Genomic DNA, 14,800 nt, shown 5'->3' on the forward strand with positions numbered 1-14,800 from the left:
TCTGAGTTGCCCTGTTGTGTTGTTCCCTAAGTGTTTTCCCTTCATGGCTTTTACCCCCTGTGTGCCCCTCTGTGTATCTGTGAGCCCTCGTCTCTCCTTATGTCTTTATTCCATGTTTCCCCTGCCCATTATGTCTAAGTTCTCCCCGTGCTCTCTCTCCCCCCTGTGTGCCCTCTATGTATTTATGAGCCCTCGTCTCCCTTTGTGGTTGTTTCATGTTTCCCCAGCCCGTTATGTCTGTGTTTCCCCGTGCTCTCTCTCCTCCTGTCTGAACCTCTGTGCCTGTACATGTCATGTTCAGTTCACCCCGCCCTGTCTCGTTATGATTATCAGTGTCACCTGTGTTCCCCGTGTGTGCCCACTTTCCTCGTTTACCCTCTGTGTATTTCTGTCTGAGTCTCCCTCTGTTCGGCGTCGCGTTCTCCCTCATCCTGTGTGTGATTCCCCCGTGTTTCCTGGTGAGCTTTACGTCAGTTTTTCCCAGTTTAGTTTTGTATCTCCTATTATCTTTTGTCAGCAATAAAGCTGCTTTTTGAGTTCATCCCCGTGTGTGTGAGTTTTGCATTTTGGGTCCTCCTCCTGCCTGCCACACAGCCGAGCCATGACAGAAGAACGCGACCACGATATGGACCCAGCAGTTCACAACCCCTCCGCGGACCTCCAGGACGACGCGACCATGTCGGACTCAGCGGACATTTCAGAGGAGGTAGGGGAGGAGCTGAACCGGCTCTGCCGCATTATGGATCGCATCATCGGATGCGCGGATCCAAGTGTGGTTTCCACAGGATTGGCGGCCGTGGACGCCGTTTTGTTGCGGGAGCCACGGTTGCGACAGCTCCCCCACCTCGTCGAGGCGTTTGACTCCCTGGGCCCCCTTAAGGAGGAGCTTCGTGCCCGTGCGCTGGCCCAGAGGGTCCTGAATGCCGCCTCAGCACCCACACCTCCGTCCCGTGAACGGGTGTCATCGCCGCTGTCTCATGAGCCAGTAGCGGTCAGAGTTGGAACGGTGAGGCTCGCCACTGACACACCTTCCGCCCGCACCCCGCCGGCTTCCGCGTCTTCACCGCGGTCTGGCCGCACGGCGTGGCGCACGGAGACAACGGAAGCCATAGACTTTGGCGAGGAAGAGTGGCAGCAGGTGTTACGGGCTTATCGGGAGGACGAGCTCCGGTGGAAACCCTGGCTCATCCCGGAGGAGGACCTCTCACCTGCTGCACAGCCTACCAGCCGCTCGCCGTCTCCGATCCGCTTAGGCTATTTTTCGCCTGCCTCATTTCTGGCAAGGATGGGGGCGGACGACGGGGAACTCACCACTACGTCACCCTCTGTGTTGGCGCCATCAGCGCCCATCGCGCCAGCTTCCTCTGCTCGAAGGAGGCGGCGCGCCCGCCGCCATAAACCGGACAATGCTAAGACTACAAAACATGAAGTGGACGGCGGGTTCATCTTTGATAGAGCTATTTTTGTCGACCCTGAGCCTGCCATTTCTCGGACAGTTTTTTCTGAGCCTGCTCCTTTTCCTGCTCGTGTTTCTCCTCCCAGGCCAGCTCAGTCAGCTCCCTCGCAGCCCCTCACAACTCAGTTAGCTCCCTCGCAGCCCTTCACAGTTCAGTTAGCTCCCTCGCAGCCACCCTCAGTTCAGTTAGCTCCCTCGCAGCCACCCTCAGTTCAGTTAGCTCCCTCGCAGCCACCCTCAGTTCAGTTAGCTCCCTCGCAGCCACCCTCAGTTCAGTCTCCAGTGTCACCCCCAGTTCAGTCTCCAGTAGCTCCAGTGCCGCCTGTAGCGCAGGCCCCAGTAGCTCCAGTGCCGCCTGTAGCGCAGGCCCCAGTAGCTCCAGTGCCGCCTGTAGCGCAGGCCCCAGTAGCTCCTGTAGCCCAGTCCCCGATAGCAGTACGGTCCGCTGGTCAGCTTAACATTCAGCCAGGGGTCTCAAATCTCTCTGGCTCTGCATCAGCTCCTGCTGGGAGCTCGGATGAGCTCATCCAGGACTCCGCGGCTCCCACGCCACCATCTACCTCGTCAGCTGGAGGGTCCGAGGGGCCCGTTCAGCCTCCTGTCTCCGCTGGAGGGTCCGAGGGGCCCGTTCAGCCTCCTGTCTCCGCTGGAGGGTCCGAGGGGCCCGTTCAGCAACCTTCCTCGTCAGCTGGGGGTTCAGGAGAACCGCACCAGCCTCATGCCACGTCAGCTGGAGGGTCCGAGGGGCCCGTTCAGCCTCCTGTCTCAGCTGGAGGGCCCGAGGAGCCCGTCCGGCCTCCTGTCTCAGCTGGAGGGCCCGAGGAGCCCGTCCGGCCTCACGCCTCGTCTGCTGGAGGGCCCGAGGAGCCCGTCCAGCACCATGCCACATCAGCTGGAGGGCCCGAGGAGCCCATCCAGCCACCTTCTGCTACGCCTGGCCCAGCCTGTGCTTCGTCAGCTGCAGCTCCAGCCTGTGCTTCGTCAGCTGCAGCTCCAGCCTGTGCTTCGTCTGCCGCAGCCTCAGAGCCTTCGTCTGCCGCAGCCTCAGAGCCTTCGTCTGCCGCAGCCTCAGCCTGTGCTTCGCCTGGTCCAGCCTCAGCCTGTGCTTCGCCTGGTCCCGCCTCAGCCTGTGCTTCGCCTGGTCCAGCCTCAGCCTGTGCTTCGCCTGGTCCCGCCTTGACTGTGCCCACCGGGCCTCGGCCAGTACGCCTGACACTGGAGAGCCGCCGCCGCTGCCTTGCGCGCTGCCGGCCCCCTGAACTGCTTCGCCGCCGCCGCTGCCTTGCGCGCGGCCGGCCCCCTGAACTGCTTCGCCGCCGCTGCCTTGCGCGCGGCCGGCCCCCTGAACTGCTCCGCCGCCGCCGCTGCCTTCCGCGCGGTCGGCCCCCTGAACTGCTCCGCCGCCGTGGCCACCTTTCCCGTGGCCGGCCTCCGGAACGGTTGGACTGGACTTTTGTGTTGTCGCCTCTCGGGTTGGCCTTCGGGCCTCTTTGGACATTCGCCTTCCTGTTCTGGACTCTTTGGTGTATTTGTGGACTCAGTTTTGTTCTCGTGCTCCTTGTTTTTGGTTCGTTTTGTTCCCTCCGTCCTGGTCCCCCGCCTCCCGCCCTGGGTGGGGTGTTTTCTGTTTCGCTTGTGTTTTGTTTCTCGGGTTTGGGCTGTCGGGAGCCAGCCCTTTAGGGGGGGGTGGTGTCATGGTCCTGGGCCATGTGGGCCCAGTATTCTTAGTTTTCATGTATTTTTGTATTTTGTTCTTTATTTAGGCCATGTTTTCTGAGTTGCCCTGTTGTGTTGTTCCCTAAGTGTTTTCCCTTCATGGCTTTTACCCCCTGTGTGCCCCTCTGTGTATCTGTGAGCCCTCGTCTCTCCTTATGTCTTTATTCCATGTTTCCCCTGCCCATTATGTCTAAGTTCTCCCCGTGCTCTCTCTCCCCCCTGTGTGCCCTCTATGTATTTATGAGCCCTCGTCTCCCTTTGTGGTTGTTTCATGTTTCCCCAGCCCGTTATGTCTGTGTTTCCCCGTGCTCTCTCTCCTCCTGTCTGAACCTCTGTGCCTGTACATGTCATGTTCAGTTCACCCCGCCCTGTCTCGTTATGATTATCAGTGTCACCTGTGTTCCCCGTGTGTGCCCACTTTCCTCGTTTACCCTCTGTGTATTTCTGTCTGAGTCTCCCTCTGTTCGGCGTCGCGTTCTCCCTCATGCTGTGTGTGATTCCCCCGTGTTTCCTGGTGAGCTTTACGTTAGTTTTTCCCAGTTTAGTTTTGTATCTCCTATTATCTTTTGTCAGCAATAAAGCTGCTTTTTGAGTTCATCCCCGTGTGTGTGAGTTTTGCATTTTGGGTCCTCCTCCTGCCTGCCACACAGCCGAGCCATGACATTATTCTCTTCTCCCCAAATAACTTCTGCTTAGCTTTCCGAGCTTCCCTCGGGTCCTCTTAATTTTTGTGAGGCGTGTTCGAAACGCAGAGAGGTGCGCTCGATTTGCCACATGGAGCAACGCGAGAGTAAAGCACGAGGGAGGTGCTAATAATCGGCTCAGTCATTTATAATGATCGTTGAAAGCCCAGGTCGTAATTTAGATGAAAATTCGATTAATTGAGCAGCCCTACCCCTGCATTTATTCTTGTGTTTTTTGGCAGCTTTTGAAAATCTGTGGCAGCTGTTAATGTCAAATCTAGCCTTTTTTAGTAACATAAGCATCCAAACTGTTTTTACATTTAACCAATATTTCTGTTTAATTACACTTTAATAATAATAGTGCTCTTAGTAAATGGACTGATTCTTATATGTACTCAAAGCACGCTCTACCCAATCACACAAGCACTGTCTTCTAAGGTTCTTAGTGCTTCCTAACTACCATTCATACACATACTCCAATTTAGCAATTTAGGTTAGTATCTTGCCCAAGGATACTTGGCATGCAGACTGGAGGAGTCAGGGACGAACCACTAACCCTCCGATCAGTAGATGACCTGCTCTACCTCCTGAGCTACAGCCGCCACCAGTAGTAGTATTTGTTTTATTAAAAATTGTGTTTAGACACAAGTTTTGTTGTGAAAGTCCGAAGCTGTGAACAAGATTAGTGGCCTGTTCAGTGGTTAAAGTCTAGGTTGGCTTTGTAGTTGAAAATAAAGTAATTTAGCTTATCCTTCTAAACAAATAAATTAAATTTTTCTAAAATGAAATAATCTGCAATATTTTGCGGTAGCCTATGTTACATATAAACACTGCCACATGCTTTATCTGGTCATTGCGCTTATTAGAGTCTGTTTATATGGGACGTTAGCCTTTAACAAACACATTTAAATTAGGTGGTCTTTTTTTAAACACATATCTCTTCAGGCCTAAACTGACAGTGCCAGGACCACACATTCAGACACAGTAGTAGATGGTGTTTTTAATACCATATGTGCTAGTCTAATTTGGTTGTATAAGGTCTACATTGACCTTCTGTGTTGTAAGTTTTAATGGCTGCATAGCCATTAAGGATCAAATCAGCTTCTAATTTTGTGTTTTTTCTTTCTCTGCTTGCTTCTTACTGTCTTTGAGGCTCGAGACCAGCACTCCCCACATTACATCAAACTCTTAAAAGTCTAGAAAAGAAACTGTTGGACAGAAAGACATCAACTGAGTGGTAAGTATTTTGGTTTTCCAATATATTAGTAATCATCAGTGTCATTTATATTAATCACGCTAAACTTTAATCATACTTTAGATCAGGGGTTGGCAACCCTAGGCACGCGTGCCACAGTTAGCACGCGAAGGGTTAACTGATGGCACGACCATAGCTGGGCTAGCCATCGGGCATGCTCGGTGGCCCGATAATTTTCTTCTTTTTTTTTTGTAACGGTATAAACAATGAAAGGTGGTGGATTGGCCAGATGCTGGCCGGTGTGTAAAAATAACTCAGTTGTTTGGTGTTGGCTATGGCGGAGCTTCCATAGAGGCCAGCAGGTGGCTCAGGGAGAGGGGAGGCAGGAGGAGCAGAGACCCGAGGCAGCCACCGGTCCGACTGTCAGGTGAACTGAACTTCAGGCAAGAAGTTATGACCTGCAGTCTATCTGGGTCAGATATAAACCCAGTTTAGGTGGAGTTTATTTTTGTTGTGCTAAATTTTTACAGTCAGTTACAATAATTTGTGCTGCGTACTAACTAGCATGACAGAGTTTCTATACAGCTGGGTGGGTGCTTTGATGTTACTGATAGTGAACTTTATTTTATTCATAAGGTTAGTTAGTAGAGTTGTCAACCGTCCCGTAAAAAGACCAAATCGTCCCGCATTCAGAGAAATTATTACGCGTTTCGTGTTGAGCTGAGAAGGGACGCAGTTTGTCCCGGACTTAAGCTAGGATGGAAAAAGACACAAATGTGGAGTTATTCTGTCATTACACTGCACAACTGCCTTTTCTTCTCCTCTCATTCTCTCCCCTCCCTCTCCTGTTGCTAGTTTAATAATGAAACTGATCAATGATCAGCTGATCGGCTTTTCTCTCTTGTTTGTTTATCACTGTGGAGCAGGGAAATTATTTTACTGCTATTGTTAAATAATCATCATTACCATTGCATTAATAATAGAATTTGCAGCATTGGTATTGTATTCAGAGGTTTAAACAGTGTGTCTTTTAGAAAGACTAAGTGCAGCAGGCTGACAGGAAGTTGCAGGAGAGTTTGCAGAAGTGAAAGCAGAGTCTAAGTATTCTGAGAAGCAGGCTAGACGAGGCTATTTGAATTACTAGGTGAATTACTTAGTAAATTGTCTTTTACTAAGCTTTTGGTAGAGGCTCTTGATTAAAACATTTATTTAGTAGATGACATATACATAGTCTCAGTTAGGATGAGCCTCTGTTCTGGTGAAAGGTCAGAAGTGCAACAGGTGAATTGAGAAAGAGCATTTAAGGACAAGACAGTAAGTGAGAGGTGACATAGAGGCTGAGTGAGGTCGTGACATACACACACACACACACACACATGAGTTAGATGTATTTATAGGAAAGAGGTTAGTCATGTCTGGTTGTAACTGCGAAAAGTGTCTTTGTAAAAGAGGAACAATTCACTTCAAGACAAGAACTGAAAGGTAGACAGGAAGTACCGGCCATGAAAATAGAAGACGATGTTCTTTCGAACTGTGTTAAAAGTCATTGTGGTTGATTTGACGTATGTGCATATATTCTGTCGGTGACGCACGAAGGGGCGTCAGTAAATCAAACCCTGATGCTATAAAAATCTGTGTATGCTTTGATTAAGTCGAAGATCAATTGCTGTCTGCGTACAGAGTTGTCTTCCCACGCGTGTATTCATTAAAATCATCGTTTGACTTCACCCGGCCGGATCAGTGTGGTTATTCTTCGATCACCTCTTGTACCCTTCCTCAATATTGAACCCTTAACATCACCCACTTTGCGCCACATGTCACGCTAAACAACAGCAGCATGTTTAAGCTTGATCAGCTGTTGTTAGAATTTATTTAATATTAATTTCTAGTATCAGCTGATGTTTGCTGGAGCCACAGCTGTAAAGCTGCTGGTCATGATATCGGTTTGTATATCTGGTGAGAGGGAAACATGAAGATGAAACCAGGAGATGTCCTTACTGAATCATCAGAGCTGAACAGGTGATGGAGAAACAGGTTTACCTTTTAGGTGACATGAATGAGTTGGAGGGAAGTTATGAACTGTTTCTGAGAGACAAATAACATCATTTCTATGTAGCTGACGGCTGGTAACTGTGCAGGGGTGGATCTAGCAAAGTTCTGCCAGGGGGGCCAGGTGGGGCATTAACAGGGAAAGGGGGGCACAAAGAAATACTTTCTTATTCTTATTTAAAATGTCTGGCTGTTATTAAATAATTATCTGAAGCTTACAACCAAAGTTTTTACCTGACATAAAATGTATAGAAATCATACATATACCAACAAGATTGTACATCACTGTCACAACAGTGTTTTTTTTTCATTCAAAGGCTTTATGGCTTTAATACCTGGTGGGAAGGTCCTTGGTCAAAATGCCCGGGCTGTTTTTTTGTCCCAGTCCAGCCCTGGGCACGACATGCAGTGAATTAATCTGAGAAGGTGCATCAAAAAATAAATGGCCGCACCAGCGGTGCACATCGCAAATCAGCTTGCATACACACATTAGTTGTTCCTCTTCTTAATGACGGTATCTTAGCTAACGACCCCAACTACCAGATTCAACTTGTAATTGGCTAAAAATAACTTAGCCTACTGGTGAGAGGGACGTTGTTAGCTTTCCACATTCTGACACTTCAAAAGCTTCAGGAGCTTTCCGCTCAGCACAGCATCAGCACCACGGAAATACACGGACCAAAGATCACATTAACATGTGTGTCTCTGTATTAACAGACATGCCATATTGGCTTAGTTTATTTTTCTTATTATTGTTGTGAGGAGACCATAAATAGCATTTGTATTTTCCGTTGTACAGTTGATCTGCTGTTATGGAGTTCTTGTTATGGATAAAAAGTGTCTATTTTGTTTCAAAATAGCTGATAACTATTCGCTGGTAGCTGCCAACATCTGCAAACCAATATAATTCTATAAAGTAGGGCTGCTCGATTATGGCAAAAATGATAATCACGATTATTTTCACTGAAATTGAGATCACGATTATTTGACAATATTTATTTATTTTATTTTATTCTACTGTATATAGTATTTTATTTTATTCTATTCTGTACAGTTGTGTACTGTATTTATTCTTATTGTATTCTAATTTTTGCCTCATAACTTTTGCACTGTCCACTTCCTGCTGTGACAAAACAAATTTCCCACGTGTGGGACTAATAAAGGTTATCTTATCTTATCTTATCTTATCTTAACCCTTTAAGACATACCATAGAACCAAGTCCGTCAGAGCTTATATTATTTTTTTTACATGCTTTAGTGCCATTTGTGGGAGCATTTCAAGTTGCTATACATCAATACAACTGTTATAGCCCATATTTTAATAATATGTATGCATTAAGTCCATAGTAACTACATTAATTGCAAACAAGTGCAATGAACTACAAAAAAATTGAAAATCATTTTTGTTTTTTTGTTTTTTTACATATATTTCTACTTGGAGAAATTTAAGAGGTTTATCCCTCAAAACTTTAAATACAAAAAAGTTGCAAAAAATAGTTTACAACAACAGGAAATTTATTTTGAGTGTCTTCATAGTTTTATTTTAGAGATACAGCAATTTTTATATACTGCAGGAAAAACAAAAAAACAATCCTATGATGCAAATTTGCAAAGAAAACAGCACGTGCATCAAACTATTTCCAGCTGTGCAATTCAAGTTCTAAGCATCCCAGCAACTATTCAGAAAAGTCAAACATGACTTATAAAAACACTAGTATAGGCTTTTAAGGCCTACAAGTAAAAAACTACATTTTCCGCGAAAATGACATCACTTCCGGTTTCGGGCAGGAAATGCGATAGTTCGCGTTGACGTCTTTTTCAAAGTGGGAAGTGTTAAGAACAGCTGATGGATCGGCAAAGCGTGTTTCTGGAATATTATGTTTTTGTTCCTGCAAGTGCTTTTTATGCAATTTTTGCAAAGCTATATGTGGAAGGAAACCGTGACCGAGGACAAGCTGATGGCACAAGATGTAAGTACAACTCCTCCGGTTTCATATGCAAAACAAATTATTGCGCTAGCTTACGCGGTTCAGGTTCTACAGGGATTTAAAAATAGTTACACAAAACGGAGTGTGCTGCTCTGACCGGCTTTAAAGGGTTAACAATAACAATGTATTGAATAATGACTTTAAAAAATAATATAAAATAGTGTGCAAATACTGAAAACAGTGCAAATGTTTGCAATATAAGAAATAAATGAAAAATGTAAACATCTATGTTTAGTGAACTTTGCAGTGTTGCTCTGTGGTGCAGCTACTACATCGTAGCAAAGTTTACACACTGTCTACTTGATCCACGTCTAACTCCGCCAACCCATAATGTTTCCACACCACTGAAGTTTTTTTTTTTACCTCTTTTCAACCAACGGCAGTCACTCTCCTCTCCAAATAACTTCATCTTAGCTTGCCGAGCTTCCCTCGGGTCCTCTTAATTGTTGTGACGCATGTTCGAAATGGAGAGCGGTGCGCTTGATTTACCACACGGAGCAGCGCGAGAGTAAAGCATGAGGGAGGGGCTAATAATCAGCTCAGTCATTTTTAATGATCGTTGAAAGCCCAGATTGTAATCGTGATTAAAATTCGATTAATTGAGCAGCCCTACTATAAAGTGGTTATATATATTGTGTAACTGTTCATATAGAGTGTTATTAAATTTATTGCAAATGAATCATATGGCACACTGACTTCTGAGGAAATTTTAAATGGCACTCGCCATCAGAAAGGTTGCCTACCCCTGCTTTAGATCAACCTGTTTTTACTTATTGTTTCATTTGTGCTTTGGTTTGGGAAAATTGTTTCTTTACTGATCTTTTCTTGTTTTCTGTTATTAGACTTGAGATATGACTGCTCTATGCTGTTGCTGATGACTCCAGTTAATTCTACAAGACATGCTGTGTAAGTAAATACAAACAATGATAGTTTGGTCTGCATTTCTTGAAAGATCATATCCCACAAACTTAGTTTAGAGGGTCCACCTGTCTGCACAGTATATAGTGAAGTTTTTGAACAGTGAATTTTGTTTTGTGCCCAAATTATTCTGCAGATTATCAGAATGAAAAGTTATTGGCCATGTTTGCATAGTCCATTTTAAAAATATGCTTTCATGACATTAATGTGTGTCGGGTGGTGGTCAGGGCTATCCAGACTGACAAACGGGACATTTAATGTGACCTCTCCAGGGTGGGAGGGAGCCTGTGATTGTCTAAATTAGGGTCTGGTCTATAGCAAATGCAGAAAAAATGTTTCATGAAAGCAAAAAATATATATATAATTGTTTCCTTGCAGGTCACCAGGAGAGATGGGTCCTCCGTCACAGATGGTTGGTCAGTCACCTGCAGGTCATTGTATCTCCAACCTACATCCACTGCCAATGTACTTAAGGAACTTTCTTCTGCACTTACATTTGGATCACCTAAATCCATGACAGTCATTCACGCAGTAGTGCCACGATTGGAAACAAGCCATCCTTAAATTATTACAACACACCAAGCTTCTGTGTTTGAATGCAAAAGAAATGTAATTTTATTTTGATTATATACGTAATGTAACTTGCAATGCAATGTTAAAGGAAGCCAAAACTTAGTTTCAGAATAATTAAATCTGAGACTTAGTTTCATTGTAACATTATAACAGTGATGGTAATATAATTGTTTGTTGTTAAGCAGAACAGTGTCCAGTATGTTGGCTGATATACTTTTTTGCATTTTAAAATAAAAGTTGGTCTGATTTAATTTTACAAGAAGTGCTGTTAATTATTCTTTTTGAATTATACTTGCATACAGTGTTATATGAATATAGGTGTTGTATTAGAAATGTCAAGGATGACAAAACATAATGTGATTTTTTTAAAAAGTAAGTTACCACAAATAGTTTTTTAATTTACTCAAACTTGAAATGTTTGTCTGTGGGTAAAAAATTTATATTGTGCCCCGAGAATCATCAGATTATTCTTAGTACTGTGTATTTGAAATGAATAAGTTGTTCTTACTTAGTTATCTTAAGTAAACTTTACTTAGTTTTTTTGAGGCAGCGTACACAACCAGTGCTTACAGTAACATAAAAGAAAAGAGTAATTAATAGTGACGCATATCTACGAGTAAATAAAGAAACTCATTACCTGGAAGCTCATTTGTCGGCTATGCATCCATGTTGCAAATTTCCCCTTCAACCATAAACCAAAGATGCACTGAGATCAGGCGACTGAGATTATTTGAGCTATGTGACATTATTCTGCTGGAAACACTCATTAGAAGATGGTTACACTATGGTCATAAAGGGATGGACAATACTTAATTGGTACAAAAGAGCCCAAACAGTGCCAATACAAATGTCATTATACCACCACCAGCAGCCTGACGCTTTAGCACAAGATATAATGGATCCATCCTTTAATGTTTTTACAGTGAATTCTGACCCTGTCATTTGAATATTACAGGCAATGTTCATCCAGCCTTCTGTTGTCCAGGATTGGTTATTTCATCTCATAACAGTTTTAATATTTATTACAGTTCTGATTATAGACTTGAGTCTAATGCAGTCACATGCACTGCTATTTTCAGGAATTGCAACCAGTTGTTATCAAGTCCTTATATTATATGCATATCTATCCTAGCTGTTCAGTGATCATTAAAATTACTTGGAAGTGTGGCACAGTCATCATTGCCACGCAATAAATCAACAAATCAGCTTTCTATCAGTTCAGATAATGTTGCATGTAAACATATCATTCTCAGTCAATTTACAGCCTTCATGAAATGATATGCTATTGTTCAGTCGTATAAATATTCAAACCAACCTGACACCAAACTAACACCCATTTTTTCTACTACATTCCCTGACAGTTTTGTTGGTATTGATGTGATGAACATATATAACATTGCCTTTTCCTGGCAGAGACAGAAGATGGGGCTGGTGTTCTATATAAAATCTCAGGTTTGTCAGGCATGATTCTATTAGCCTGCGAATACACCGCAAAAACTTTTGCAAAGTTTCTGGTAACTGCCAATAACATCCAGTCAAAGTCAGATCCTGACAGCCAATAACTGTCTACATCCTGCAACTATGGTAAAATTCAGGTTTGATTTTTATGTATTTTTTTTTATTAATGAAGTTCAGCTCTCCCTGCTGTATGTTAAGCAGCCTAAGAAAAACAACATTTATTCAGTACTGTCAAAAAGCTGCAGGGGACTGAAGAGTGCTGTCTAATAAACAGCAAGCATTCCTTCTGTATGTAGACTGTATGAATAAAAGAACAGGTTTGTGCACTCTTGTTCTCACTCTCAGCTTCTTCTTGTCAGAGGTGGCAAGACGAACAGCATGTATTAACATAAAATCCAACTTACAAAATGTTCTAAGTATAATACAATTTTCATTGTCCCCAGAATGATTACACAAATCATTCATAGCACTATTTCTTGCTTTACCTTTGTTCCAAAGGAACGATGGTAAAGCAATGCCTTTACATTTACATGAAATTTAAATGCACTGCTTTGCCCCCTCTAAGATCAAGCCTTCTTTCCTGTATCATTGATGCAGAAAAATATTATGTTTGGTATTGTATGAGATGGCATAAAAATACAGTATCTTATGGTATAAGCAAGTAAGCAATTTAGTGATAAACAATAGATAAAATTTTTTGTTTGGGTGAGTTTTCATATCCTACCTACAAATCTTTCAAACACGATTAGCATCAACATACTATTTGATTGATAAACATAGTTTCAAATGTTGAACATTTAAATAATTTACAGGCTTCCAAAATGAACTCATGCCATGCACAGGATGCAAAGACAACTGCTGTGTAATTTTGAAACTGAAAACGAATTATCTCATTCAAAGCCACAGCAAATAGTGGCATTTTATCTGGTACCAACTTGCATCAAAAGATGGCGTCACCTAGAAGTGAAATGTCATCAGTGGTGAAATATTGTAATTAGTACATTTAAAGAGAATGCCAATAAATGTTAAATATTTATCACATTCCAGTGTCAATGTAGCTCACAGCTTTAACAGTGTAAATGTGTCTATTAAACAAACCTCCAACTTGACATTGAATCTGGAAAAAGTAATTCAAGGAGCCACTGCATAACCAACTTTAGTATCTTTATTTTAGCCACAAGGCTGTATCCTAGCCTTCTTCCTTTTTAATAGTTCAGGTTCGTTTGAATGGATATAAATACTTTTGCTGCACCATTGACCTTAGTAAAAAACCAGTGATGGAAAAGGCTTTTAAAAGAAAAAAAGTGTTTCCATTGATGCCCCTGGCATGTTATTCCCTGCATGCCAACTAGCCAAACCTATCTTTCAGCCATCAATCTTTATGCATCACACTGTAACATCATGACTGAAAGAGCACTCTGACCACAATGCCATTTCTACTAATGTAGTCTGTGCTAGTTCTGACAATTGTAAATATCTGCAGCAGAAACTGTCTTTCCTCTGTTGAATTTGTGCAGAAAACGTGCAAATCTCCCTTGTTTCACCATCACTTAACACGTGAAGAAGGAGAATGTTTCATTGTGGGTATAAAGATGTTATAGATTGCAACAAAATCCTGCAGGATAACAATAAATTTATTCAGGCTCAAACAAAAATCATGATGGCAAAGTTTAGCCCCTTTCTTTAACAAGTCAAACTGATTATTCTCATTGGGGCATATGCTACCAAACATTGCACGCTGTACAACTTCTGCTTTTTTTTTACTGTCATCACCATGCACTGCTTTGGAAAAGTGTGAAGGGATGTAAACCTTTTCTGAAGAAGTAACGCAGGGTTGCCAATACTAATTCATCTTGATTTTCATGCTTTTAGCCTTTGCCTGATACTCTGCACTGTAAAATGTAATATTGCGTTTAATTAAAAATATTAAATAGGCTGAACTCAATTTTTACTTAGAAAAACTAAATAAGCTGGAAGTTTTGCTTCTCAGTGCGGAAGGATGAAAGATGTGTTTTGAAAATGCCACGTGACTACCGTCCTCCGCCCTCTGGATCAGTCCGCATGTTCATGGTGCCAGCATTTGTTATGGAATATGTTGAGCAAACCTGGAGAAGCGTCAGCTCAAGAGATTATTGTCATTGCTGTGGATCTTTACCTGATACACTGCACTGTTAGCCTTTGCAGTAATTTCCATAGCTTAGTAGTGCAAAATCAACAGTAAAAAAACTCTAAAGGATGCTAGCAGTTTAGTACTGTAATTTTCATGTAATTGTGGGAAAATTCCATGAGATTACATTATTTTTACGGTAACTCACCTTACTCATGGAAACAGCTGTAAAATACAGCAAATGTATTAATTGGTGATGTTACTGAGATTATACTATTACACCATCCGGATTTCTGTTGTTTTCCACTGTAGATCTAAGAGTAATTACTTAAATCCTCATTCAGAGTGTATTACTATAAAATGCGATTCACTGTGAAAGTAGTATAACATATAAACTACAATATACAGCATCATTTTTAACTTAAGGAGTAAGTTGCAGCCACACTAAAATTTAATTCCTTGAACTCAATGGAACCTCATATATTAATAAATGTATTTGTTTATTCAAACAATGTGAAACATTATTAATACTGTGAGGTTAGTATTCTGATAGAGTCGAGTATATTTAATTATACTCTTGTAGACATTATGACATTATGCTAGTACATTTTTGGTGAACAAAAAGTACATCTAAAAGTTAATTTCAAGAATACTGTT

At 42.7% G+C, this 14,800-nt stretch overlaps 1 protein-coding gene and 1 long non-coding RNA gene across 2 annotated transcripts; both read left to right on the plus strand.

Annotated features, from left to right (window-relative positions):
- The first annotated feature begins 676 nt into the window (after positions 1 to 676).
- LOC146565282 (uncharacterized) lies at positions 677 to 1,586 on the plus strand. The gene is made up of 2 exons (XM_085290155.1): positions 677 to 1,436; positions 1,543 to 1,586. Exons 1-2 carry the CDS (start codon positions 677 to 679, stop codon positions 1,584 to 1,586), a joined length of 804 nt encoding a protein of 267 aa, XP_085146281.1.
- Positions 1,587 to 8,900: 7,314 nt separating this feature from the next.
- LOC146565283 (uncharacterized) lies at positions 8,901 to 10,565 on the plus strand. The gene is made up of 3 exons (XR_014893994.1): positions 8,901 to 9,069; positions 9,930 to 9,993; positions 10,384 to 10,565. It is a non-coding gene; the product is annotated as an uncharacterized LOC146565283 (long non-coding RNA).
- The last annotated feature ends 4,235 nt before the right edge of the window (positions 10,566 to 14,800 follow it).

This window comes from Mchenga conophoros, linkage group LG10 (genome assembly GCF_057382185.1).
Source record: "Mchenga conophoros isolate Kocher_MC1m ecotype Shallow Benthic linkage group LG10, M_conophoros_male_GT1.1, whole genome shotgun sequence".
Classification (NCBI taxonomy): domain Eukaryota; kingdom Metazoa; phylum Chordata; class Actinopteri; order Cichliformes; family Cichlidae; genus Mchenga; species Mchenga conophoros.

Bases quoted from the DNA above. Each gene is read 5' to 3' on its own strand.
- LOC146565282 (XM_085290155.1), top strand. From the start codon at position 677: ATGTCGGACTCAGCGGACATTTCAGAGGAGGTAGGGGAGGAGCTGAAC. The intron at 1,437-1,542 runs GCGGGTTCATCT...TTCTCCTCCCAG, and splicing joins TACAAAACATGAAGTGGACG to GCCAGCTCAGTCAGCTCCCT.